The sequence below is a fragment of the Dama dama genome, chromosome 12, assembly GCF_033118175.1.
Source record: "Dama dama isolate Ldn47 chromosome 12, ASM3311817v1, whole genome shotgun sequence".
Taxonomy (NCBI): domain Eukaryota; kingdom Metazoa; phylum Chordata; class Mammalia; order Artiodactyla; family Cervidae; genus Dama; species Dama dama.
In genome coordinates this window covers 94479621-94507619 of record NC_083692.1, presented here as the reverse complement: position 1 = coordinate 94507619, position 27999 = coordinate 94479621, and the positions used below count along the sequence as shown (strand labels likewise).

The window sequence follows — 27999 nt, the reverse complement described above, 5'->3', positions numbered from 1 at the left end:
AATTGCATGTGATACCCTCACACACAAATCTGTGAGGCAACCAGGACACATCCACGTGTTCCCTTTATAGAGGAAGAAAACTGAGGCTCCTGGAGATCAAAGAGATAAGCTTGTCACAGTCACACACATGGACAAACGGGTAATTTGAAGGAGGCAGGGGAAAAAAGAGAATATAAATGAGTTCATGAGAAAAAGAAAGGGAGACAGAAGTGGTGCCACTTGGCAGGCAGTATATAAACTTTAAAACAAGCAAAAGGCATCTCACATGTAGAACATAGACATTTAAAAACATATTTAAATACTTCAGTCTTCCCAACTGTCTCATACTAGCCTGGATTACCATATCTTTATGCAGTTACTGAGGCTGACATTGAAACGTAAGATCACCAAGAAATTCTTACATGAGTTTCATGATTTCCCAGTAGACATAAAAATAGTATAACCTGTTCTGAGGAACCCCACTCCTGTCTCATTTCACCTGCAGCACAGTAATTACAGGAAAATACATGTATATTTTGACTCATTTTGGTAATTTTCTAAGGTGTACTTTTCTTAAAATATTATTAGCGAATTTTCTTGCTATGTCCTTAGGAAAATTAGCTTTTTCTCTCTTGGATCAAAGCTGAGAACACTGCAATAAACTTAGAGCTTTGATAATTTTACGTTTGAACTCTACTTGATTGTTGTTGGAGAAGAACACGTTTTAAATGACTAATAGTTAATTTAGAAAGCTGTCTTATTTCATACAACCTTTTGAAAAAAATTCAGTGATTCTTAGCTTGACAGTTTCACAAAACAAAATTATACCTATTGCACTGTTAAAAAAAAAAGAAAACAACTTACACATACTGATAATCTACGTACTGAAAGAGTTAGGTTCAAGGTTCTGGAGAGGGACACTGAACTGTTAATCAGTTTTAAATTTTAATCAGTAAATGTTTTAAAGAAACAGCTGAATTAAAATAGGAGGCCATTCACGACACCATTGCGAAATGTGATGGAAAAGTCATACAGATCCCTTCATTCCCCCTCAGCAGCACCCGCCCCTCCCCAGGAACCCCCACCACCTTCCCGACACACACACTAGAAATGTCCGGCCATCAAAGTCTCGGGCCCTGCACTCAATGAACAAGGTACCACAAGGTAAGTTACACTTTGGCAAGTAGGAAACGGAACAATTCTTTGAGTTCTTCTGAGGTAGTACAGTCTTTCTAACATTCTAACGGTTGAGGGGTGTCTAAGGAGCTGGAACCTGATTATTACGTGGAGAACCTAAGATGCGAAGATCGCTGTGTGATGGGGTAACTGTGACTCGTGACACTTGGATTTAATCCCTCTATGTTTTTTAAAAAGTGCCTGGTATACAGCAGAAACTCAGCACATATCAGATTACTGACTGTTTAAAATCTCCCACTTAGCTTAGTGAGATTACAAGTGAAAACAAACATAAAAACTCCCAACCAATTGCAGACTAATTGTCACCAAACGCCAGGTCACTTTCCCTTGTTCATGGAATTGTAGACACCTTTCAAATGGTACTGGCCACGGTATAGCATGCAATTCCATCTTAACCTTATTTCCATTACAATTTTATCATGAGGTGCTTATGGAAGGTTTGGCTTTAAATAACTTTTCTGAAGACAGTGTGATCCACTTTCTTTGCTGTTCTTCAAGCTTTTCTGCCAAGCATTTAATCAAGACAGGGTCCACCTTAGAATCAAATTTATTAGCAAACCAATGTCCATATTTCATAAGCCACCTTAGTTCTGCTGTTCCATAGATACACACACTTCGGAGGTGAGAGCCAGTACAACTGGGATAGAAAAGACCTTCTAGATAATTCCATTTGACCAGGCGGGTCTTACTCTGTAGGTCAGACACATCCTGGGCTGTCCTAGAAATCTCCCCGGGGATTCCTGGTACCCGAATTAAGGTAGCCCAAAAGTGCTCATCAGGTGAGTATGTATCTTTAGACCAGGCAAAAAAGTCTTCAACAAAGGAGTTGTTGAAAATATACTTAATGAATGCTCGACTTAACACAAAATAAGCACTGCCAACAAATATCTCGATGTTATGAGGTGGGGCTTCCTTGGAAATGTTTGTCCTCATCGGTAGTTTCACATATTCATAAGGTGCCTGTCTGAGCTCATGGTGATAAGTGAATCTTTCCACCTTAGTGCTAGGGGGTTTCACTGTCTCTAACATGTTTGATCCATTGAGTTTCTTCAACTCTGACACTAATTCGAAGTTTGACTTCAAAGGAAAATCCTGCCCACACAGGTTGATAACGTATTTCCACTGAACTGAAGACTTGAGAAGGTCTGACAAGCAATTTAAATCAGCCTGGAGTCTGGAAATGTGTGCGTACTGCACAGTCTCTAATTTGGAAGCAATGAAAATATTGGAGAAGCACTTAGCTAAATTGTTCATGGCAACTTTGAAGGTATCCGATGATTTTTGGTCATAATGGATGCAATAAATATTGTGCTGGTTGTATATAGCAAGGATTAGCCTTTCAACCATAATTGCATCTTTGTGAACCACCAAAGAATAGGCTATTGGGAAGTTTTTCTCCTCCTCTGAAACAAGCTTTTCATCGTAGCTTCGTAGGGCCTGATAAATCTCACAATCACTGGTAATTGCCACAACATCATCATCATCCAAGTCAATGATAGTTCTTCTTCTTATTTCCAGACTCTTGCCAATTTCCAAAGGCTCCTGTTCATAGACACCCGAACAGTTAATCTCATATCCAATTTCATTCTTGACATGGGTGTATCTGTTCCTTACAAAAGGCGAGGTACTTACAGAGTACTCAACCAAGTAAATGCCCCGTTCAGGGAAGAGGAACCGTTTAACATTTAGGAGCTTCAACAAGGAGAACAGCCATAGGGTTAGAAACAGGATGAAAACTTTCTGTTGTAGGTGAAATTTAAAACAACATTTGAATGTCTTCATTCTGTAAGAGAACAAAGGAACAATTCAGTTGAAATAGGAAGAGAAAATTAGTTCAGTTCAACCAACATCCACTAGCTGCCTACCACACTAGGCTAAATGCTGGGCCCAGAGGTGATTTAAATAAGTGTTCTTGCCCTTTAAAGAATCCAGAAATAAGGAAATGGAAATATGTACAACAGTTGTATTTTGTCCTATTCTCTGTTAGATATCTAATTTTGAGAGATATTGATTACCAAATATTAGAATGAAAAATAATGTTAACTCCTTAAATATAGGTACTAAGTATCTTAATTGATTTTCTGCTGAGCATATTTGCAGAAGGATTGCTGTGGTTTGGACAGAGGTCTAGAAAACTGGATTTTTTAGTAGTCATATACAGATGTGAGAGTTTGACCATAAAGAATTTGAGCACCAAAGAATTGATGCTTTTGAGCTATGGTGCTGGAGAAGACTCTTGAGAATCCCTTGGATTCTCAAGGAGATCAAAGCAAGGAGATCCAACCAGTCCATTCTAAAGGAAATCAGACCTGAATATTCATTGGAAGGACTGATGATGAAGCTGAAGCTCCAAAACTTTGGCCACCTGATGCAAAGAGCTGACTCATTGGAAAAAGACCCTGATGCTGGGAAAGACTGAAGGGGGGAGGAGAAGGGGACAACAGAGGAGGGAGGAGATGGTTGCATGGCATCACCGACTCGATGGACATTAGTTTGAGCAAGCTCTGGGAGATGGTGAAGGACAGGGAAGTCTGGAGTACTGCATGCAATTCACGGGGTCACAAAGAGTTGGACATGACTGAGCGAGTGAATAACAACAAAGAGGTCACTGAAAATGTAAATGACCCATCTGAGGCTAAAAGGAATATCCATCTTGATTTTACCTTCAGATTCTGATGAGATCTAGATCTGAAGTCAAATGGGGAAAGCCCAGTGAACTCCACTGCTATAAACTGAATGTCTGCATCCTCCCCAAAATTTTAAGTTGAAACCTAATCGCCAAATTAAATTGATTGTATCAAGAGGTGGGGCTTTGGGGGAAGTTTTTAGGTCTTGAGGGTGAAGTCCAAACACATAGGATAGGTGCTCTTATAAAAGAGACCCCAGGCAGCTAACTTCCTTGCCCCTTCCATCATGTGAGGAAAACCGTGGGAAGATTGTTGTCTATGAGCAAGCTCTCATCAGGCATGCAATCTGCTGGAGTCTTGATCCTGGACATCCCAGCCTCTAGAACTGTGAGAAGTACATGTCTGTTGTTTATAAGCCACCCAGTCTGTGGTATTTTATTATAGCTGCCTGTGTAGACTAAGACACTCACCTTCAGAAATAAGAGCAGTGGGCAGACCTCAAAAGAGGCTATAGTAAATATTAGACATTGCAAAATTTTATTCAGATTACACAAATTTGGTAAACTTGCACATTTCCCTTATTTTGTTAGCTCCCATTTCCTCACAGGGATTAGCAATTTAGCCCTTAAAATGAAAAGAATCTGACTCATTGAGAGTAGGTGGTCAGGGGCCAGTTTGGCTGAATCTGTCAGTTTTATGTACTTATCCAGAACAGTTCATGTGTGTGTGAAGGTTCCCTGCAGTTCAGGCTAAAAACTGAAAACCGCTAAGACGTCCTACAGGGCAGTGATTAATTACACCCAACCTGAGACGAACGTGCACATGCCTCACACCACAGACTGTGAAATAGAAATAGGACCATGCAGAAAACAGTGTAGAATGAGCTCACATGTGTGTCCAAAAAAAGACTATGTACACCCAGCAGCCTACACACAAAGAGGACACGTCAGTAAGCTTTTTCTTTCTCTGTCACAGCTGCTCAACGCTGCCACTAAAGTGGGAAAGCAGCCAGATAGACTGGACATGACTGTGTGTGAATGGCTGTGTGCCAATAAAACTTTATTGACAAAAACAGGCAGCTGAAGCCCAATATTTTCATAAGGACTAAGAATCTGGGGTCTGGGGAAGAGGGGATTTATTTTTCACCAGATAGCCTTTTGGACTATTTGAATGTTAAAAATGATTATATTACTGCACCCAAATAGATGAACATCTTTAAAAAATGATTATATTACTTTATCAGATAAAAATGGGCTACCCAGTGGACGGGCATTACATGTACTTATTTGGGGAGCAGCAGGAAATAGGCAAATCCACAAAGTATTACCCTGAGGCTTGCAGACAGCAAGGCTGGCCAAGCTCCTAGCAGTGCTTCCAGTAGGCTCAAATACTGAGACTGGGGAGGTCTGAGGAGCCCATATAGAATTTCCTTATACATCTCAATAAACCATAAACAAGGACATAATCATTGAACCCAACTTCCTTAGAAAGAATCAGCAAGACATTTGAACCCGATTTATTTTCGTAGATTTCTTTTAAATAGATTAATTGAAAAAGCTCTTGTGGGAATGACATACTCTGATTCACCTTCACTTGAATTACTCCCTTTGAAGAATGACACTTTATTTATCAACGGTGAAGTGCCCTTCAGAGACTGTTCTCCTGCCACATCTCAGACTCCTCTGGGTTTTCCTCGGGTCCTATTCTCAACTTACTGCTCTTCTCCCGAACACTTTCCCTTGCTTTCAGGATTTCACCTTCCATGTATACATTGCCAGCGTCTTTATCTTCAGCCTCCACCTCTTGCCCAAGCTTCTGACATGACCATCCAACTGCTTGATAGACATCTCCACTTAGACAGCCCATGGGCACTCCACTTAGACAGCCCATGGGCACTCCATCTCAATAAGTCCATAAGTGAATGTGACATCTTCCTCTCCTGTGTTTTCCGTCTCAATTTATCCATTCAGTGACTCAAGCTTGAAACGTAAGAGCCACTTGACTCTTCCATTTCCGGTATACCCATATGGTCATCTCACAAATACCCCTCAAATTCATCCTTTCTTCTCCTTCCCAGATACCAGGCCCAGACAATATCTTTGCTGACCATCATCCTCACACTTACGTAAAAGCAAAGGCTTCAGCGCCCAGGGGGATAACCTGCTGACTCTCCCCAGAGCCGTTTGATAAAAGCTCTTTCTGATCAAAGGACTTGTACCTCCACCCCTTGTTCCTTCTAACCTGGGAAAGGGAGTGCTTTCAAAGGCATTTTTGGCCGTAGTGAGCAGGTGAAGGGGCTTCACATGGACTCAGGACACGACAGAACTGGAAGGCTGATTGCTTCCCCTGATGTTAAAGGCAGCCCTGGAGGGTAAGCTCTCCTTCTTAAAAATGCCTGGCATATGAGGAGTCAGAAAGCAAGCTTCTGGGCCGCCCCGATTCCCTCCTTGTCTTCCTTTAGAATTAACTCTCCTCCCTGGTTGACGAAGCTCAGACCGAGGATCCAGGATGCTCCCGTAGGGCTTCTCTCTGTGTGCCCGCCACCTCTCCTGCTCCGGCGCCCTGCGACCCTCCCTCTGGGCAGCCCCAGCCTCCTGCTCAGCTCAGACTGTCCTAGGAACCAGCACAGCCATGCCCCCTCGACAAGCACCCATCTGCTTTTTCCCACTGGATGGCTCATGGGCGGAGAGCAGGCTGCTGTGTCTCTGCCTTGAAGTAGTCTTATAATCATATTACAAATAATTCCTTCCTACCCAGCCAGGCAGGTGAGGAAGCTGACATGCTGGGGAGTTACCACCACACGGGTGCAAACGCCTCGTGGTGACGCAGAAGGAAATGGCAACAAAGGCTGACCGCTGCATCATGCAAGTTCTGTCCGGATAATTCAATAAAACCCCAACAGGGACGACGAATAAAGCATTCCTCCCAAACCAGCTTCTTTCCCCCTGCCCTCCCAGGCATCGTTCACAGTCTGAAAGGAAACAGCAGGCCCACCAAAGCACATCCCAGCTAAGTGGTTGTAACTGCCTTCAGGGTTAGGTGGCCACAGCCCTGAGCAGCTCTTCAATGACCTCTCCTTCACCGGCAGTTTAACCCAGGGCTGTCACTGCAGCACCTGCCTCCTCACAGGGGCAGGAAGGGGAACGGGAAATAACCCGGGAAGGAAAACGGTGAATGGGGTCTAGCCTAGGCACTGAGAATGAGGGGCCCGCCATCCATGTTGCAGGCGAGCTGGCCTCTGCGCCCCACCTCCCTCCCCGCCTGCCCTCCCCTGCACACCACACACCTTCCCAGGAGTGCAGGGATGGGGGCGGGGGGGGGGGGGGGTCGCGGAGAGAAAGCAGATGGGAGGGCTCGGGGCACCCGGACCCAGGCTGGAATCCTGGAGTGGCAGTAGCTTTAAGACTGAATGAGCGACCCTCCTGAGACCCTCTCGAGTCTCAAACTGGGGACTGCAACGGCTCCCTGCTCCCTGGGCTGTGAGGATTCAGGAGCCCGGGTGAAAGGAGTCCCTGCAGAGGCCCCCGGAACACGTCCCAGGTCTTCTCTTTCCCAGCGCCCAGCTTCCCGGAAAGATCCAATCTTGGATTTTTCCCCAGTGTATCACACAGGATGTCCTGATTGTTTTTTTATTTTAAAGAAAAGAATCCACTAGGTAATTATAGGCAGACAATGTGAAGGAAATGGCCTTCACTTTTCTGACCACACGAGGAGGTGGAAAGGCAGAGGGAGAACAGAACGGCTGAGAGTTAGGTTCCTGCTCCAGGCTGAGCGGGAGGAGCGGCGGGCACACGTGGTCCTGGCTATACAGCCAGGCTTCAGCCTGTGGGGGGCCCCGTGTGGGCCCCGGGGCGAGCCCCTTACCCTCCACCCCTCTGCCCCATCAGAAAAGAATGTAAATGACAGTAACTCCCTAAAGGGATCGAATGCACGGAGCTTTGGCCCAGTCCAGATCCGGGCTCCCCCCTCAGCCTCATCACCTCCTCCTCAGCCCCCCAACCTCCTTCCTCCTCCTGTCACTACCACTAATCAATGACTTCTTTGAAGATCCTGCCCAGACCTACGGCTTACTGGGCTATTTTTCAATCTGTCTCCCATTTTACCCCAAAGTGTTGACATAAATTCAATACTTTAGAATCAATGCCTGAATGCTTTCACGTAATGGTCTTTACTAATTTAACAATACCATGATTATTAGTGTAGAACCACTCAGGAAAGAGTTGTCACATGGTTCTAGGTACTCCACATTTAGCAACAGTTTCCTCCACGGATCAACCAGGGAGATGCTACCTCTATCCCTCTAACACGACAGGAAAATGAGGCACATGGAGATTAAGAAATTTCCCAAGGTTATGAAGAGCTAGTACTGAAGAAGTGATGCTTTTGAACTGTGGTGTTGGAGAAGACTCTTGAGAGTCCCTTGGACTGGCAAGGAGATCAAACCAGTCCATCCTAAAGGAAATCAGTCCTGAATATTCATTGGAAGGACTGATGCTGAAGCTGAAGCTCCAATCCTTTGGCCACCTGATGTGAAGAATTGACTCACTGGAAAAGACCCTGATGCTGGGAAAGAGTGAAGGTGGGAGAAGGGGACAACAGGGGATGAGATGGTTGGATGGCATCATCGACTCAATGTACATGAGTTTGGGTAAACTTAGGCAGTTGGTGATGGACAGGGAGGCCTGGCGTGCTGCAGTCCACGGGGTCGCAAAGAGTTAGACACAACTTAGTGACTGAACAACGACATAAAGAGCTAGAAAGTGCTTCAGCTGGAACTTGAACACAAGACAGTTTTGCTGCAGGGACAAACCCTGTAGGCAATGCTGTTTTTTGTAATATAAATAAAAAATATTTTTCACAACAGTTTTAGTCCTCAGTTAAAATTTCTCATTACTATGTCTTATCTGTCTTAAAGTTGGAACAGAAGCGAACATCAAACCACGTTTGAGGTCCGGAAACCTTCCACCCAGTTTAAGGGCTTGTTTAAACAGAGAATTAGCCTGGAGAAATGCTGGCTGATGAGCAAGTTCTGTTCCTGCAGCCAGGGGCTGGAGTCAGTCTACATGCCGATGAAGAGATTAGTCCATGGTTCAGTCAACAGAATCTAAGAAAGGAGAAGAAAGTGGGCTCACCCTGAGAAATGCTGCCATCAGTTACTCTTGAGTACTGTCACTGACTGTTCACTGATTCACCTGTTCTTGTAGTGACCAGTGTTAAAAATTGGGTTCTCTGAGGATCACTAATTATTTTAGAACATTTTCTGGGTGCAATTTCTCTCTACATAGTGGATATATCCTCTGTGCATGTGTGTGCTCAGTCATTCAGTCATGGCTGCCTCTGTGACCACATGGACTATAGCCCACAAGGCTCCTCTGACCGTGGAATCTTCCAGGCAAGCATACCAGAGCAAGTTGCCATTTCCTACTCCAGGGCACCTTCCTGACCCAGGGACCAAACCTTTATCTCCTGCATCTCCTGCACTGGCACGTGGATACTTTACCTCTAGTGCCACTTGGGAAGCCCTCCTATAAATTTTTAAAGTTTCAATCACTATATGTCAGTGTAAAAAATAAGATTTGAAGAGTTTATTGATGTAGGAATTTCACAGTTTTCTTTCTTACAGAGAGGAATTGCTTAAAAACACTAATATAAAGATGAGCTCACTAAAAAAAAAAATACTGTGCTTCTACTGCAGAGCTCTGATTTCAACAAAGCCACTCATTCTCCCCTTGATGACATGCTCATCATCAAACCCAAGGAGAGTTTTGGAGTAAGACCACTAGTGGAGGGACAGCACAGCCTAGACGCATTTCTTCAGCGCCCCCAGAGCACCCGAAGTCAGCAAAGGAGCAGGAAGGCCAGTTTTTTGCTCTGATGACCTTACATCTTCATTGTTCTAGAAGGATGATTGCAGTCAGTTCAGGGCAGTCACTCAGTCATGTCTGACTCTTTGCGACCCCATGGACTGCAGCACACCAGGCTTCCCTGTCCGTCACCAACTCCCGGAGCTTACTCAAACTCATGTCCATCCAGTCAGTGATGCCATCCAGCCATCTCATCCTCTGTCGTCCCCTTCTCCTCCTGCCTTCCATCTTTCCCAGCATCAGGGTCTTTTCCAATGAGTCAGTTCTTCGCATCAGGTGGCTAAAGCATTGGAGTTTCAGCTTCAGCATCAGTCCTTCCAATGAATACTCAGGACTGATTTCCTTTAGGATGGACTGGTTGGATCTCCTTGCAGTCAGAAGGACAATTGCAAAAGGCAAGTAATCACCAGACTGAGCAGGCAAACGGTAAGCACAGTGTGGCTGGGGCTTCCCTGGGGGCTCAGTGGTAAAGAATTCACCCGCCACGCCAGGAGACGGGTTTGATCCCTGATCTAGGAGGATCCCACATGCCGAGGAGCAGCTGAGCCTGTGCTCCAGAGCCCGGGAGCCCTGAGTACTGAGCCCTCCTGCTGCAGCTCCTGGGGCGCGCGTGCCCCAGAGCGCGTGCCCTGCAAGAGACGCTGCCGCAGTGAGCGGCCCACGCACTCCAACTGGAGAGCAGCCCCTGCTCGCTGCAACGAGAGACACCCCGCACGGCAGCGAAGACCCGCGCAGGCCAAAGAGGAAAAGAACCGGGGGACGGCGCTGGTAAGGCAGCAAGATATAGACGGAGGACAGACGGGCCTCGGGTAACAGGAGGCTGTGGTCTCCAAAGGAGGAAGAAAAGGTTCTCCAGTCACTGTAAAAGGAAACTTCCTTTTCCCCTTATTTTTTTAAATCAGAAAGTCAGAATAGTCCAAGGAAGAAAACGAAGCTGACCAGTAATCCACCACCTGGCCATGGTGCTCTGTGGACAGTGTACCCATCCAGACTGCTTTTGGGAAACAGGCCTGTTTGGCTTGTTCTGTTGCTGTAAAAACACACTTTTTGTTGTTGTTGTTTTTAAAAATTAATTCTTAATGGAGGATAGTTGATTTTCAGTGTTGTATTAGCTTCTGCTCTACAGCAAAGTGAATCCATTATATATGTAGATATGTCCCCTCTTTTTTAGATTCTACATATAGGTCATTGCAGGGTGCTGACTGGAGTTCCCTGGGCTACACTGTAGGTCCTTAATAGTTATCTATTTTCTATATACTAGTGTGTACATGTCGATCCCGATTTATCCCCTCGCCCCCACCCTTGGCTTACTTTTTAATGAGAAACCTCACTCTACAGGCACTGTTGTAGCTGTTTATTTCAAAATATAGTGTGAATGAGTCCTATTGTAAACTTGGTCTGTGAACTGTTAGAAAATAAAGGATTTCTAACTGAGGTCAGCATACTTTTCTACAGGGAGAAACACTGAAACAATAGAATTGACTTTTCGGGGCCTTTCCCATCAAAGCTGAATTAATTATCCCATAATTCCTGAAGAAGCTTAGAAGCAAAATCTAAAGCTGCCAAGGACTTCGGCAGCGATCTGAGTCCAAACTCCTCCTTGTCTAAGTGAGGAAGCAGAGGCCTAGTTGTCATTAGATGCTGGCTCACTCCTCACCTTCCCCCACTACATGTGCCTTGGTATTTCCAGCTACTTCTCTCCAAGGGACTGGGCAGAGGGGCCGTCTGCTGCCCCCACCCAGGTCCCTCAGAAGGCCCCAGGTCCATCTGGCTCCACCAGCCCCTTAGCTGAGGCCGTTCTGCCCGCGTCAGTGCACACAGGCCCATCTGTCTAATGGTCCATGCTGAGCGTCAGTACCATTTACAGTATCTTAGGAATTCCAGCCAATAAACCTGTGGGGGAGGTACTATCGTCTCCAGTTTTCAGATTAGGGAACTGAGTTGTAGAAGATGAAGAGCTAGGATGTAGAAGGGCCAGGATTTTCACCTGTGGCTGATTTCAGAGCCTACACTAGTATCTGTAAAGCAAGCCTGCCATTCAGCCTCCTGGCAGTAGAAGAACCCTGTTGGTTCTACAACTAAAAGGCCGGGGAATCCACCCATCCCTTTCCACTCTGCAGGAGCCACCCTAGTCCAGGCCAGCACCACCTTTCGCCTGTATGTGAAGTAACCTCCTTACTCGCCCGCCTCGTTTCCCTCTAACCCACTCTCTATACTGTAGTCAAAAGTATCTTTTAAAACCATCAGTCAGAGCACACGCCCAGCCTGGCCCCACTCCCCACACCTACGCCACCTTCATTTGGGTTTCATTGCACGTAGAAGTAAAATCAAAGTCCTCTCCATGGCCAGAAGGCCAGCCAGTTCCTGCCCCTGCCTTCCTCTCCAACCAACTTCATTTTATTCAGTCTTTTTTTTAATCACTCGTTAAGCTCTAAGCAATTCCGGCCTCTCTACAAGTTCCTAGAACACCACCTCAGGACCTCTGCACTTGCTATTCTCACGTTGGGATCATTTTTCCTGAATCTTGGCTTGCCTGGCCCTTCCATATCCCTCAAGTTGTAAGAGAAATATTCTTCCCTCTGGTCCTCTCTAATCACCCTTCTCGAATCTCTTTCCTGAATGTCATACTCCTGTTTGCCTCTCAACACTCATCCCGCGTTGGAGGCAGACTCTTGGCCCTCTGAGCCACCAGGGAATCCCACCCTCATCACAGCAGCAGTTAACTTTACTTACTTACGTCTGTCTCTGGGACAAGCCTAATTACGCTACCGGCTGCCCCGAGTACACGCCTACCTGGCCCAGAGTGCTGCTCAGCAGGACAAGGTCAGAAGAGCCACGTCCCACCTGGGCTCTGCCACCAAGATGCCTCAAGTGACCCTGCTGAAGTCATTTAATCTTATCTGCACACACATGCAAGCTCAGTCGTGTCTGACTCTTTGCAACCCCATGGATGGTAGCCCACCAGGCTCTTCTGTCCATGGAATTTTCCAGGCAGGCATACTGGAGTGGGTTGCCATTTCCTTCTCCAAAGACTCTTCCTGACCCAGGGATCAAACCTGCATCTCTTGCGTCTCCTGCATTGACAGGCAGCACAACCTGGGAAAGCCTTCATCTAATCTTGGGTAAGTTTTTATTTCCCAAGTGTTGAGCAGGATAATGGTTTTGCACCCCAACAATGCTGTTATGAATGTCTTATACCACCATGCATGTGAAATAACTATGGGAAGAGAACTGTGGTATGCAGAAGTCAGGTACTAGGACCTTTACAAGATGGATGATTTCTTGGGAAACCAACATATTGACTCTTTCCCAGTTTTATCAAATAGTATATTCATTATATTTCTAAAATAGTACATTCATTATTCTCTTCATTCTGACATTATTATTTGCTTTTCACTTCCTGAAAACATTATTTTTTTGTTCATGCCTGATGCATATTGTTCTTGAAGACATACACCTATCTTGGATTTTGAAAGGCAGAAGAATTTGCTCTGGTTAAATTTAAAATTTTTAAATTTAGAAGTTTTTCCCCACGTCTGCTCTATATCTTTTGAAAGATCAAGAGCCAAAGAATTCCTTTCAAAGATACCCAAGGAGAGCCAACAGAACTACTTCTGTGTGGTTACAACCAGCTGAAGTGTTTCTGTAACTCTATGCATTGCAAAAGCTATAAACTTTCCCCGAGTTCACTATCTTTAGGGCGATTCTCTAGATAGTACAAAACTGCAGTGACTCCCTCTAGGATGCCTGGCAAGCAAAGCCATCTTCAGAAGCCACGTAACAAAGAGCCCTGAGAAAGCTGCAGCAATGTGCGTACACAGAACATACCCTTGAACAGGGCCTCCCCCGGCTCAGCTGCTCCGATCGTCCATTCAGCTGAAACTGTCTCACTGGGGCAACGAGATGCCCTTCATCCAAAGGGGATGTGGTCATGGTCCCTGGGGAACATGTCACAACTGACAGTTTTCCTCTACAGGCAGCAGGCTTCTGTTGACAAGTACAAAGACTATGGTCACAACTTTTCTTAAACAAAGGTTTACTTAACCCAAAGATGTGAGAACAGAGGCCTGAACAAAAATGCTGGACGGGAATCTCAGTCTAGCAAATAGCTCTTTACACTGTAATTCTTCCAAATAGCAACCTGGCTGGCTCCTCTCAAGCTTGGGAGAGATTTATAGGGTCATTTAAGTTCACATGGGAAAGGAGCAACCTGCCTCAGGATGTATTTACCTCACGTCCGACCCTCAAGGTCATCAGAAATCTGGGCTTGCAGCAATGGAGCAAAAAAGTGCCGAACTCAGCCAGCTGTTTATAGTCACACCAACTGGGAGACAGCCAAAGATTCTGGGCTTCGTTTCATCTGGTCCACAGGGCAAACCTCAAAAGTTGACTGTGTATCCTGCTGGGCAAAGCTTTATGACTTAAGAAGTCTTTGGTGCAGCCCATGGGGTCACTAAGAGTGGGACACGACTGAGCGACTTCACTTTCACTTTTCACTTTCCTGCACTGGAGAAGGAAATGGCAACCCACTCCAGTGTTCTTGCCTGGAGAATCCCAGGGACAGGGTAGCCTGGTGGGCTGCCATCTATGGGGTCACATGGAGTCGGACACGATTGATGTGATTTAGCAGCAGCAGCAGTAGGAAGTTGAAAGGACCAGTAATGATCCTACTGGGTGAAAAGTTCTTATTTTGTAACAATTTGTGCCCCTCATTATGTTGCAAAACACTGGGTTTTTCCATAGGAAGAAAGAAAGAAAAAAATAAGATTGGGGCTGGGGACCCCGTTGAGGGTTGGTTCAAAAATTCCTATGCTGTCATATTTTAGCTCTGATGGCAACAGCTTAAATCAAATATTTCCTTCTTTGTAGATATAAAAGGTTACAAAAAAGATGTTTGCTGATGTACTTAAGCTATCTCCAAAATTTATAAACAGCAAAGTTACATTCCTTTCTCTAGTTCTTCTCATCTCTGCATTTCATACTTAGCTGGCCCAATACAAACCAATACATAGTTTATGCTTTGTGTTCTAACTTAAAGATGTGGCTTTATTTTGGCTTCTTTTTCTATAAAGAGGAAAACCTTAATTGGAAAACATTTAACTCCTTTAAATGAACAAATGAACAAACAAATGCATGTTTAGTGTGCTAGAAAGAAAAAAGAACTTTCTCTGTCCAGCATGTACCTGGGGTCCATCCCACTCCAGAAATTTCTGGAAGCACTTATTTGGTACTATATGGCTAACTCTCTGTTTCACACTGGCCAAAATTAATTACTCAAAGGTTATGCAGCAACTGAAAAGGTACAGTACTCTGATTTCCACATGTGCATTTAAAGTAGACTCTCCAGGGCTCATAAGTACATCACAGAGACAGCACAGGGGCCTGCAGATGTGAATCAAGGTTACGGACAGCAGAAATGGCTTAAGGCCAGGCCATGCTCTTCTTGAATGGATTAGACACACACAGTTTTAAATCATCAGAAAGGCTCCTTTGTTTGTCTTCTATGCTCCACCAGTGTGGTGGGGAGCCGAGCCGGAGATTTCAATATGCTTCTGCACTTTCACTAAAAAATTCTAGGCTGGCAACACTGTCCAGCTGTCATGATCGAGCCAAGATCCGTATTGTCCCGAGAACTTGTGTGCACAGAGACACTATAAAGTTAAGATCCAGGAACTTAAAGGGATGGAGCAAATAAAATTGGCAGGGCTTAGGAAAATTCTGCCAAAACAGTAATTTCAAAAGCAGAGGTTTTGTGTAAAATGTCTTGGTGGTGGTGGTTTAGTTGCTTAGTCGTGTCCGACTCTTACAATTCCATGAACGAGGAGCCTGGCAGGCTACAGTCCATGAGATTTTCCAGGCAAGAATACTGGAGTGGGTTGCCATTTCCTTCTCCAGGGGATTTTCCCAACCCAGGAATCGAATCCGGGTCTCCTGCATTGTAGGTGGATTCTTTACCAACAGAGCTACAAGGGAAGCCCAAAATGTCTTACCCAAAGTCAAATCTAGAAATGACTTCAGGAAATTCTCCAGCTGGCATCTCCTAAAGGAGGCATTGTAGCAACAGTTTTTATTATTATTTTTACTGAGGTATAGTTGATTTATAATGTTAAGTTTCACGTGTACAAAACAGTGATTCACAATTTTCAAAGGTTATAGTCTATTTGTACTTATTATAAAATATTGGCTCTATTCCCTGTGTTGTACAATATACCCATGTAGCTTATTTATTTTATACGTAGTAGCTTGTACCTCTTAATCCTCTACCCATATCTGGCCCTTCCCCCTTCCCTCTCTCTCCTGGTAACCATAGTCTGTTTCTTTTTGGTTATATTCTTTAGTAATGGTTTTAAGATAACAGGTCTCAACATGGAGGTTTTCTTTTTGGCTAATAAAAATTTTAAAGATTATTTAGTTAAAAACTAAGTATCTCAGCAAATTTATATGCCAATTCAATAGAACGCAAAAGTAGAAATCAGACTCTTCAGATCTCCAAGTGGATTATAATGTTACAATCACTGAAACAGTGTGGCCAGAGTAGAGAGAGTTCAGTGGGATGAAAAGCAGAAACAGATCTGGTAGGGAAGGATTGTATTAACAGGTATGGCTCTGGTAAAGATGGCAATTGCCTCCCATCATCCACCCTCCTTTACTAAGAGAATCTCTGTGTTGGTGACAGCAGAACCATACCCCTCTAAAAGACTTTTCCCCCAGCCTCCGTTGTAGAGGAGTAGTCAATGAAATACAGTGTGGGGTATCTGGGAAGGCTCTTCAGATGAACCTGATTCAAGGCAGATGGTATGCCAGTGTGGCTTTCTCTCCTTGTTCATCCACTTTTCTGCTTGGAATTCTCACATGATGGCTAGTGTTGTAGCAACCACCTTAGGACCGTGAACAGACCAAGAGAATACTAGCAACCTCAGCCCCCAATCCTCAGACCATGCAACCAGCAGCAACCACCCACTCTACAGCTTTATTATGTTAGAAAAATAAGGCTGTATATGTGTAAGCAAATTTGCAAAGATGCAACTCTGAAGGAACATATGAAAATGGTAATGCTTCACACACACACGAATAAAGCTTAAATTGAAACCACGTTAAAGTGTCCACTTGAACAACAGTATAATCCTGTATATAGGCAAGCACAAATGTGTCTCACATGAGGCTGAAACTCTCATCTGTTTGGATTTAGAGGCAAACGGTGGCTTTAGATAAACCTCTGAAGAAGAGCAAACTCTCAGAGTTACCAATTTAACCCTGATGCTGGCATGCACGGAGCAGTCTGCTCCCAGGCCTCCGGTGAGCTCTCTTCGGCTTACAGCACACCTCCTCTGGGATCTCTGAAGGTCACCTTGCAGGTTGGCTGCCTTCTTGGGAGCATGTTTTGCAACAAGCTTGTTGTATGTCAAGAAACAGAGGATCAGCACCATGGAGGGTGAAGTGTGTGCAGTGGTTCTTCCCTCCTCCTCTTGCATGCTCCCCTTCCTCTCCTCCCTGCCAGACCCTCAGCTGCCTCCATCTCACCCTCCTACTTTATTTGTGTATAGCATTAACGTTTGGAATTTAAAGCCAAGGTTTCTGAATTGAAGTCCTAACTGCACTGACAAGAGGTCACTCACTAATCTCTTTAGAACTCTGCCTCCTCATCTGTGAAAGATGGTCAGGGGTACTCACTCCCATGAACACGGTGATGACTAACTCAGCTCATGAACTGGCAGGAAAAGCCAATAGGTGCCATTTGAGAAAACCATTAAAAAAAAATCAGTAATGTTAAAAAGTTTTGTTCCTTAGCCTATCCTAGAAAAGCTGTCCCATAAATGCTGGCGAGGTCATGGGTGGGTGAGTGGCTGGATAGATGGATGGAAAAATGGGTGGCTGGCTGGCTGGAGAGGTAGATGGACATGGATGGAGTCACGGTTAAAATTTTAACCATTTTTTTCTCTTTTAAAAAAATTTCAGTTGAAGGATAATTGTTTTACAGAATTTTGCTGTTTTCTGTCAAACATCAACATGAATTAGCCATGCTGCTGCTAAGTCACTTCAGTCGTGTCCGACTCTGTGTGACCCCATCGACGTCAGCCCACCAGGCTCCCCCATCCCTGGGATTCTCCAGGCAAGAACACTGGAGTGGGTTGCCACTTCCTTCTCCAATGCATGAAAGTGAAAAATGAAAGTGAAGTCGTTCAGTCGTGTCCGACTCTTAGCAACCCCATGGACTGCAGCCTACCAGGCTCCTCCGTCCATGGGATTTTCCAGGCAAGAGTACTGGAGTGGGGTGCCATTGCCTTCTCCGTGAATTAGCCACAGGTATACATATATCCCCTCTCTTCCATCTCCCTCCCATCCCACCCCTCTAGGTTGGTGCAGAGCCCCTGTTTGGGTTTCCTGAGACATACAGCAAATCCCTGTTGGCTATCTATTTTACACATGGTGATGTAAGTTTCCATGTTACTCTCTCCATACATCTCACCCTCTCCTCCCCTCTCCCCGTGTCCATAAGTCTGTTCTCTATCCACATGTTTCTTTTCTTTTTTAAAAACTAATTAATTTTAATTGGAGGCTAATTACTTTACAATACTGTAGTGGTTTTGCCATACACTGACATGAGTCAGCCGTGGGTGAACCTGTGTCCCCATCCTGAACCCCCTCCCACCTCCCTCCCCATCCCATCCTCTGGATCGTCCCAGTGGACCGGCTTTGAGTGCCCTGTTTCATTCATTGAACTTGGACTGGTCATCTGTTTCACATGTGGTCATATACATGTTTCAATGCTATTCTCCCAAATCATCCCACCCTCACCTTCTCCCACAGGATCCAAAAAATCTGTTCTTTACATCTGTATCTCTTTTGCTATCTTGCATATAGGGTCGCCGTTGCCATCTTTCTAAATTCCATACATATACATTAGTATACTGTATTGGTGTTTTTCTTTCTGACTTACTTCACTCTGTATAATAGGCTCCAGTTTCATCCACCTCATTAGAACTGATTCAAATGAATTCTTTTTAATGGCTGAGTAATATTCCATAGTGTATATGTACCACAGCTTTCTTATCCATTCGTCTGCTGATGGACATCTAGGTTGCTTCCATGTCCTAGCTATTGTAAACAGTGCTGCGATGAACATTGGGGTACACGTGTCTCTTTCAGATCTGGTTTCCTTGGTGTGTGTGCCTAGCAGTGGGATTGCTGGGTCGTATGGGAGTTCTATTTCCAGTTTTTTAAGGAATCTCCACACTGTTCTCCATAGCAGCTGTACTAGTTTGCATTCCCACCAACAGTGTAAGAGGGTTCCTTTTCTCCACACCCTCTCCAGCATTTATTGCTTGTAGACTTTTTGATGGCAGCCATTCTGACCAGCATGAGATGGTACCTCATTGTGGTTTTGATTTGCATTTCTCTGATAATGAGTGATGTTGAGCATCTTCTCATGTGTTTGTTAGTCATCTGTATGTCTTCTTTGGAGAAATGTCTATTTGGTTCTTTGGCCTATTTTTTGACTGGGTCATTTATTTTTCTGGTATTGAGCTACATGAGCTGCTTGTATATATTTGAGATTATTTCTTTGTCAGTTGCTTCGTTTGCTGTGGTTCAGTGGCATTAAGCGCATTCACACTGTTGTACAACCATCACCAGTACTCATCTGCAGAACTTATCATCTTCCCGAAGCGAAACTCTGTGTCCATCAAACACTAAACACTCCCCTCTCCATGGCCCCTGGCGACCGCCACTCTAGCTCATCTTCCTATGAGTTAGACTACTCTAAGAACCTTGTTTTAGAGGAATCATGCAATATGTCACTTCATAGCTGGTTTCTCTCACTTAACACCAAGTCTTCAAGGTTCACTCACATTATAGAGCATGTGAAAATTTCCTTCCTTTTAAGGCTGTATAGTATTTCCTCAGATGTACAAAACCACATTTTGTTTTTCCATTTGTGGAAAGTGTCTGTTTACGGACACTTGCATTGCTTCTACCTTTTGGCTACTATGAATGCTGCTGCTATGGACATGAGTGAACAAACACTAGCTCATGTCTTTGCTTTCACTTGTGTTCATATTTTACACATGTCTTTATTTTTATATACCCTATTTCTATCCCCCTTCACTGGCTGCCCATCCATCCAGCAAACATTTACTGTGTGTCTACTACGTCCCAGGCAGGCATGGTGTTAGATTCTGGAGAGATGCAACTAGAAACTAAGCTGTCTGGCAGAATAAATACACAGAGAAAGAACTAGTGAGGTTCTGAAAGACTTGACAATACAATTTGAGGAATCCCAGTGATTTTGTTACATTTAAATTTTGTTGTTTAGAGATAAACTCCCAGAAAAGGTAAGGCACTAGCTAGCATTTGGAAAAGTTTCTTTTCTTTAGGGATTCTTTTGCTGTGGTGTTCATCTTATGTTAGGGCTTCTCTGGTAGCTCAGACAGTAAAGAATCTGCCTGCAATGTGGCAGACCCAGGTTTGAGCCCTGGGTTGGGAAGATCCCCAAGAGAAATGAATGGCTACCCACTCTAGTATTCTTGCCTGGAGAATTCCATGGACAGAGGAACCCGGTGTGCTACATACGGTCCAGGGTCGCAGAGTCAGACATGACTGAGTGCCTTTCACATTTTCGCTTTTCCTTAGCATCTCCCCTCTGGTTCCACATCCCTTCTTCCAGTTCTACAATCCCCACATCCCTCCAGCAGTGTTTTTCCATGATCCAACGTTTGCGACTGACTTTGTGCCTACCTTGCGTGTCACTCCGCTTCTCTCTCCCAACCCATCAGCTTCGACATCTCTCTGCTTCTGCCTGAGCGTAGGGCAGGCTGTGGCTGGAAGGGCTGAAGGAGGGAGAACCTGGGAAGACGATGGCTGGCAGACAGCCCTCCTTGTTGCCCCGCAGAAGGAATGTGGGGGCGTGGGGAAAGGACGCCACAGTGCAAATATTCCAGCCATGCTGCAGGGATAAGAGAAGAAGGAAGGGAAAAGGAACACAGGGGCTGTGCTACGCCCTGGTCATGCTGATCCTGGGCTTGCCCTCTGCTGCCATCCAAACGAGTTCTGCCATGGTCTCGGTAGGATCTGGTAGATGACCAGGAGAAACACCAAGGTCTACAGAAACAGGACTGAAAAACAGGGTTTCCAAGGTTCTGCAGAACCTTTATCCAAGAGCAGACCAGCTGAGTCTGAGCACAGCCAGGAAGCCTTCCTTCCAAGTGACCACCTCATCTGTTTCCCCCTGAACTACACTGGAAGAACAACAAGGCAGGCAGGGAGAAGGGAAAGCAATCAAAGAGGCAGAAGTACAGGATATCGCGGAGATTCCCTAGAGATTACAAGTAGTTCCCTCGTCACCCAGCACTTTTTTTTTCTTGCCATGCTAAGCTAGAATGTCACATCAGAAAAGGTTTGATAGCATCCTAGAGGAGGAAAGTAGGCTTGGATTTTATTGGGATTTTTTGCAATTTGGTTTAAAGCTGGTCTTCCAAAGCAGCGTGAGGAGGAGGGAGAGAGCTTGAGTAGGACTGCATAAAGTGCTAGTTGCTTAGTCGTGTCCAGTTCTTGCGAACCCATGGACTCTAGCCAGCCAAGCTCCTCTGTCCTTGTGATTCTCCAGCTAAGAACACTGGAGTGGGTAGCCATTTCCTTCTCCAGGGGATCTTCCCAACCAGGGATGGAACCCGGGTCTCCTGCACTGCAGGTGGATTCTTTACCAGCCGAGCCACCGGGGAAGCCCAGGACTGGACCAGGATCATGAATGGCGTGAGAGTGCAGGAGTCCAGGCATTTTTTCATGCTCTAGCAACAAGCATTCTCGCCATAAAATTGTTCTGCTTTCTGACTTTTAAAACTTTTTTTATGTGTGTGTGATTATATTATCTAACTGTACTCCTTTAAGGATCATATATGAGCAAAATTTCACATTAAAAAAAAAAAAACATTAAATAACCCTAATCTCCCAGCAAAATACAGAATTGACCACAAAATATCTGAATTCTAGAGCCTGGATGGGTAGGACCCTGAAGCAGAGAGAAATGACAAGGCATATGTTTTTTGCTTCCCATTAGTTGGAAATTTCTGAATTCACCTTAATCTGACCATTTAACAAGCTGAAACTTACCGTGGGTCACCCAGGCAAAAAACCAAGACCCTGCAAGACGCTGATGGTATAAACATAATAGGGAGGGAAAAGCAATTGTCAGAGACAACTGCTCCTGCTAGGAAGCTAGGAAGACTGAACCATGGGGGGCACTCAAGAAGGAGCTGGGAAACACGCCTCACACGGAGAAACCACGTGAGGGGCACTTCCTGAACAGCAGTAATTTAAATGCAAACACCAATGAGGCTGATGACAAGCATTCTTCCGATTTTAGGCCCCCCAGGGTCTGTGAAGATGCCAAGTTTTTAAGCCTCATTAACTGTGACAAAGGCCTCTAACCAAGATGCTCATGTTGTTATTATTTCCTCGGGCCAGGACACCAGCAGAGAGATCAGCAGAGGGCTCAAAGGTTTACGTGAAAAAAGGACAGAAGGAGGACCCAAACAGATCTGGGCAGACTTGGACCTAGCAAGATGACACTGAACAGAGATAAATACAAAGGCTAACAGTCAGGTCCAAGAAATTAACTGCATCGTACCAGATGGAGAAATGGGATTTCACAGGAGCATCTGGAGAGAATGGTTCAGGGTTTTGGCTGACTATATTCAGGAGTCCCAGTTTGTTTGGTACAAGACTGCCAAAAGATTTTAAAAGGCAGAAAAACCAAAGCAGAAACCAAACCAGTATAATCCTGGACAACGTGAAAACCACAAGCTGTAGAAACGTGAGAGCCTAAAGGGATCTTAGCATCTTCCATTAGTGTAGACTGTGGGACAGAGGCACGGATGGGTCTGTGTCTGGGTACCACCCTCTACCAGGACACTGTCTGATGGAAAAGCAAGCAGCACAGTGAGTTAGTGACCACAGGAGGGAAACGGAAGGCCAAGACCAAAGAAGGGAAAAAACAAAGAGGCATGAAAGCTGGCTCCAAATATTAAATCATAGGTTTACTAGGCCCCATTTGCAGAGGTTCTGATTCAGCCAGTCTGATGGCTGCAGAATCTGCATTTCTAACAAGTTCCCAGGTGATGCTGGTGCAGTTTGTCCAGGGATCACACTTTGAAAACCAGTGCTCTAAGGAACTATATCATTGTTTTCACAATATATATATTTCTAAGATTTTACTAAGACACAATGGCCTGTTTTCCGCTAAGTCCAAATTAGGGAGAATTTACTGGTTTTGAAACGCCACACATTTGTATTTAAGAATATGCTCCTTTTATAAACCTCATTGGTTAGCAGAAATTCCACCTTTGCTTTCTGACCTTTAGTATTTCTTATTAGTTCAGCTTCACAAAGCAGACTTCTCCTTCCATTTCTGGCATTTTTATATAATAGGCAATTTCCCTCTGGCCTTCTACTTTTCCTGAATTTTCTATTGTGTTCAGCAAATCAAGCTTCATTACATATTAAGATGTGACCTGCTTTTACCAAATGGTATCTGGTTTCCCACATCTTCTAAAATAGTAAATATTGACCCAATCCTTTCCCTTAAAATCTACACTGAGCACGCCATGCCTGGGGGCCCATTAGGTTTTGAAGCAGCTGCATTCAACTCCTGGTTAACTTAATTTGATCTTATATACGTGAAGCCTCAGCCTGTAGATCCCACTTAGAAAATAACCAGCATGTGGAAATGCATATAAAATGACTTGCAAAGCAATGTAAATTAATACAAAACATATATCTCTAAATTGCTTGGGAAAAGTCTGTAAGCCTTGACATTGATATTATCTGCTCTGCTTCTTGCATTCTGACAAGCAGTGACCAGATCCTTTTATGAATTTCACGCAGCATCCAGCACATGACACTCGTTGACACGCTAAGGGGGAGGTGACCCTGCCTGTGAGTCAGGCAAATGGGATCCTGGCCTTAACTTCCACCGCTGTTGGGCTCTCTGGCCTTGGACAGGATCTCAAAATTCTGAGTCTCCGATTCTACATCTGGAAGTGATGGGAATGAGCTCATCATCATAAAACCACCGGCTCTAAGGCTCACCGAGCATTCATTATGCACCAGGTACAAGGCACACAGGCACACACTGTACAAAGATGATGTACACACAAGTGTTGTGCACACGCAGTGCACACGTGCCTACCTCGTGCACACAGGCAAACCTCCCCGCAACCCCTGAGCAGGGACCACAACACACACCCCCCTCCGATGTGGGGCCACATCAGAGACCAGGAAACCAGGGCAGAGAGGTAAGGAAACGTGTGCAAGGCCATACGCTAGGGAGCGGAAGGGTCAGAACCCGGTCTCTCAGCAGTCACATCCCAGGGCCACGCTGAGCTACAGTGCCGCTCTGTTCATGGTTTCCATCTATGTTCCTCCTCCTCATTACATTTCCAGATCTACAAAGTAAAACTTCAAATTTCACGGTCATGTGGGCTTCAAAACATTGTTTCAGTAGATGGGGAACAGTGTTGGCTTCTGTGGCGTCTGCCCTCAGTCATTCTCAGGGGACCAGGAACTGGACATCACCATAGCCCCACCTGCCCCCGCCTGCCCAACGGAGCTCATTCAAAGTCAGTTTGATAACTACTGACTGCCCACCTATCCTGAGGGTACTTAGCGTGATGCCAAGCACCAACCCTGACTTACTGCCCAAAATATGCCATTCACTCTTACCTCCCTCTCTGCAGACCTTGTGGCCTTTAGTAAATGTGCCTCTCAAAGGAGACAAATTTACAGCTGCCCCCACTTCCCACCCCCAAAGGAAATCCTCCTTTCACTCACTGCCACACAGCCTGATTCTGTGGATACTGTTTCTCTGCAAATACAAGCATGATACGATTCAATAGCAGCTTAATCGATCATTTCTCACAGAGAATTGATTCTTAGAAAGTGCAACAGAGGAACCGCTCTCTGCAGTAACCTCCTGACTTTTACTTCCTCAAGAGGCCATCAACAAAAGCTGTCAAAACTGACAGCTAGGTTCTAGACTGTCTTAGACTGATAGGTGGTTTAATAAGGGCATGCTTCTGTAAAACCAGAAGAGGTGACTTCTATCTACCAAACCACATGAACATTTAATTTAATATCATTGAATATCATTCCCAACTCCCTTAATCTTCTGGTTTGCCTCTCTTCAGTTTGAAGGACGAGAAGAGGGAACGACAAGTGCCTAAGGGCGAAGGTCATCTCTCCCTCATCCAGCGAGAGGAAAACACGGTGCCCACTACAACCACAGGAAAGCCTCATCGAGGCAGGACAGTTCGGTCCTGAAATACACATTCAGTATCCATCAGCTCGCACTGTTCCTACGTGAAGATGGAAAACTGACTCTCGGATCCTCGGAGGCTCCCAGCTCGATGGAGGAGGTGCCGCCACCTCACAAGGGGACGATCCGGGCCAGCTCTGCGGTAGGGAAACTTGACCGTAAAAAGCGCAGAAGCTCGTCCCAGCGGGAGGCGCGGCGGGGAGGACCGCTCCGCAGCTTCTGATCCGCGACCTCCTGAGGGACGCGCACTCCCACCTGGTCCTAAAGGAGAAGCCACGCCAGCAGCCCATTCCCGCGCCCGCCCCCTCGCCTCCGGCGCCCCCGGGCAGCGCGGCTCGGCGCCGCGGGTCCAGGGCTGCGGAGAGGCCGGCGATGGCGCGGCACAGCGCGCGTCCGACCCCCGGCTCCGCAGGTCCCTCGCGGACCCGCCCCTCGCCCCTCACCTGGGCGGCTCTCAGTGGCCCGGAGGACCGAGACCCAGGACCGCCAGCCCCGGAAGGGGCGCGTCGGGGAGCCGCGTCCTCACCGCTCCGGGAGAGCCCGGGACGACACCCTAGCGCGGGTGCGCCTGGCTGCTCCCGGCCTCCCAGCCCGGCCCTGCCGGGCCCCGGGAGCCCGGGAAGAGGGCGCCACGGCCGCGTCTCTGCAGGACAGCCTCAGGCAGACGCGCGCTGGCCGCCCCGCAGCCGGCCGGCCTCGAACTTTCCAGCGTCCGGCCGCCAGCAGGGGCCCCCGAGTCAACGAGGGCGCGCAGCCCGGCCAGGGCTCAGCTAGGCTTGCGCCGCGGCTGCCCCGGGCCGACCCCTTCCTACCTACCTCTCCCTCCCCCGCCGAGCGAGGGACGCGGCGCCCAAGTTCTCCCCGGCGGGGAAGTGAAAGTCGTGAGGAAGGGGTCCCGGGCATCCGCGGCTGGGCCAGGAGCCCCGCACGCTGGCCCCGAGCGCTCCTCGCCGGCCTGCGTGGCCGAGTGGACTTACGAAAAGGGAGCGGGGGATCCCCGGGCGCGGAGTCCCGGCGGATGGACGAGTCGCTCCGGCCCGGCCGCGACCTGCGCTTCAGACTCCCGGCCCCTCAGCGGCGGCTGGCTCCGGGCTCTCGCCTCCTCCTCGTCCTCCGCCGCCACCTCCGCGGCGCGCCCGGCTGGGGAGTCGCTCTCCGCCGGCCGGGGGCTGGGAGCGCGCTGAGCGGCCCCCGTGACGTGGAGGGAAAGGAGGAGCGCCGCCGCCGCGCTCCCGCAGAGGGAGCTCCGGCCCCGCACTCCGGGGCCCCGGCGCCGCGCCCGGGACTTCCCAGGTGCGCGGTGCGCTGCGCTCTCCGCCGCCGCTCGGAGCGTCAGCCCGCTTCGGTTGCCTCCCCGCGTTCAACAGCAAGAAAGCGGAGGTCTGGAGAGCTAAGTGACTTGCCCAGAGATGATCAGAGGGCGGTGACAGAGCAAACACATCTGCGACTCCTTGCTTTTTCCTCTGCGAGGGTCCGCTCCTGCAGGGATCGCCTCGCTGTCACTGGTTAAGACCCACAGGTCAGTGTCCCAGGCAGCCTGAAGAAATATCACCTAGGAGCGGCGTGGGAAGGTGGAGGTTTATGTCCCATAAATAGACTACTACAAAGTTGTTTTTCCGTCTGTACCTGCAGTTCAAATAGACACTCTAAGGCTTCCTCTTTACCCTCAAGCGGGGGTGAGGGTGGCAGACCGTGCCGGCGCGGTATCCGGTCCCATTTCTGTTCACCCAATTGCCGGAAACACGCCTACTTAACCAACTGGGCAATATCTACGCCTCAGCCTTGGTGGCGGGTTCCTGTGAATAGACTCTGAGAATTGGATGCCCTACCTTCCAGACCTTCTAATTCCCGACCTTCCAGACGTCTCTCGCGGCGCTCCGAGTCCTTGGCGGCCAGCGAGGCTCCTGGGGGCCCGCCTTCCAGGCCAGGGATGCACCTGGGAAGTCAGTCCCAGCCGGTTTCTTCCTTCCGTCCTCACTTAACCCATGTTGACTGAGCGCCTGCTGTATGCCAGATGTGTTGGTGCGGAGCCAGATCGGACCAGGTAAAACCGGTTAGGCCTTGCAACCCAGGAATCCTAAAAGAGGGAGCTGCTTGGGACCCCATATCCTTTACTCCTAGGCTCTGGAATCAGCCCACAGTAGTAGAGACTCTTGAGACCACCCTGCCTTAAAAAAAAAAAAGAAAAAATCCCCTGTGTTTGGAAAAGCAAGTATTTTAATAAATACTTTAATACCTTGTAGACTTATTTTCAAGCAAATGGCCAACTTTGCATTCATCTCTCCAGTGGGACCCCCCTGTTTCTGGAAGAATCATTAAAGGTCACATTATTCACACTTCTGGTCTCCCTTATGATGATGATAAGAACAACTAAGCCTTCTGTTACCTGCTGTGAGCACTGTTCTAAGCACTTTGTGCAGATTAATCTTTCAACCCTCACAATTTTATGAGGGAGATGCTATTTTTTCTATTCTGATTTTCCAGAGGCTGCTTCTGTTGCTAAATCGAGTCAGTCGTGTCCGACTCTGTGTGACCCCATAGATGTCAGCCCACCAGGCTCCTCCGTCCATGGGATCTTCCAGGCAAGAGTACTGGAGTGGGTCGCCAGAGGAGAGGGAGGCAAATAACTTGCCAGTAAATGGCAGAACGGGAACTCAGACCAGCATGGTGGGTCCCAGTGTCCATGCTGTAACAGCTGAGGAAACTGTGACTTCCAGGGCTCAGTAGTCCACCAGCCACCATCAGCCTGGCTCCCACCATAGACCCCCAGTTATCTAAGCAAGGGCTGCTATGAAATCCATGCGCAGGTAGTTTCTCCCAAATTGGTCAGTTAAAAAATTTGGATATATCATATCATAAAGTAGTTGTCCATTCACTTGCTTGCACCCCTGTTTCCAACTCCAGGATCAACCTGTTTGTCATAAAGTAAACTGTTTCTATGATAAGACCTTAAAAAATACCTGTATGGATTTCCCTGGTGGTCCAGTAGTTAAGAATCTGCCTTCCAGTGCAGAGGGCACCCATT

General features: G+C 46.7%; 1 protein-coding gene across 10 annotated transcripts; it reads right to left on the bottom strand.

Annotated features, from left to right (window-relative positions):
- Window positions 1-1065: 1065 nt before the first annotated feature.
- On the bottom strand, window positions 1066-26932 carry GCNT4 (glucosaminyl (N-acetyl) transferase 4). 10 transcript variants are annotated; one of them, XM_061158158.1, is made up of 4 exons: window positions 25952-26124; window positions 15658-15707; window positions 13496-13654; window positions 1066-2959 (listed from the first exon to the last, which is right to left on the bottom strand). In XM_061158158.1, exon 4 carries the CDS (start codon window positions 2956-2958, stop codon window positions 1594-1596), a length of 1365 nt encoding a protein of 454 aa, XP_061014141.1. In that variant the 5' UTR covers window position 2959; window positions 13496-13654; window positions 15658-15707; window positions 25952-26124; the 3' UTR covers window positions 1066-1593. The 10 variants fall into 10 exon arrangements, with proteins under 10 accessions (XP_061014141.1, XP_061014145.1, XP_061014142.1 ...); XM_061158162.1 differs by lacking the exons at window positions 15658-15707; window positions 25952-26124 and adding an exon at window positions 26804-26866; XM_061158159.1 differs by lacking the exon at window positions 15658-15707.
- Between the last annotated feature and the right edge of the window lie 1067 nt (window positions 26933-27999).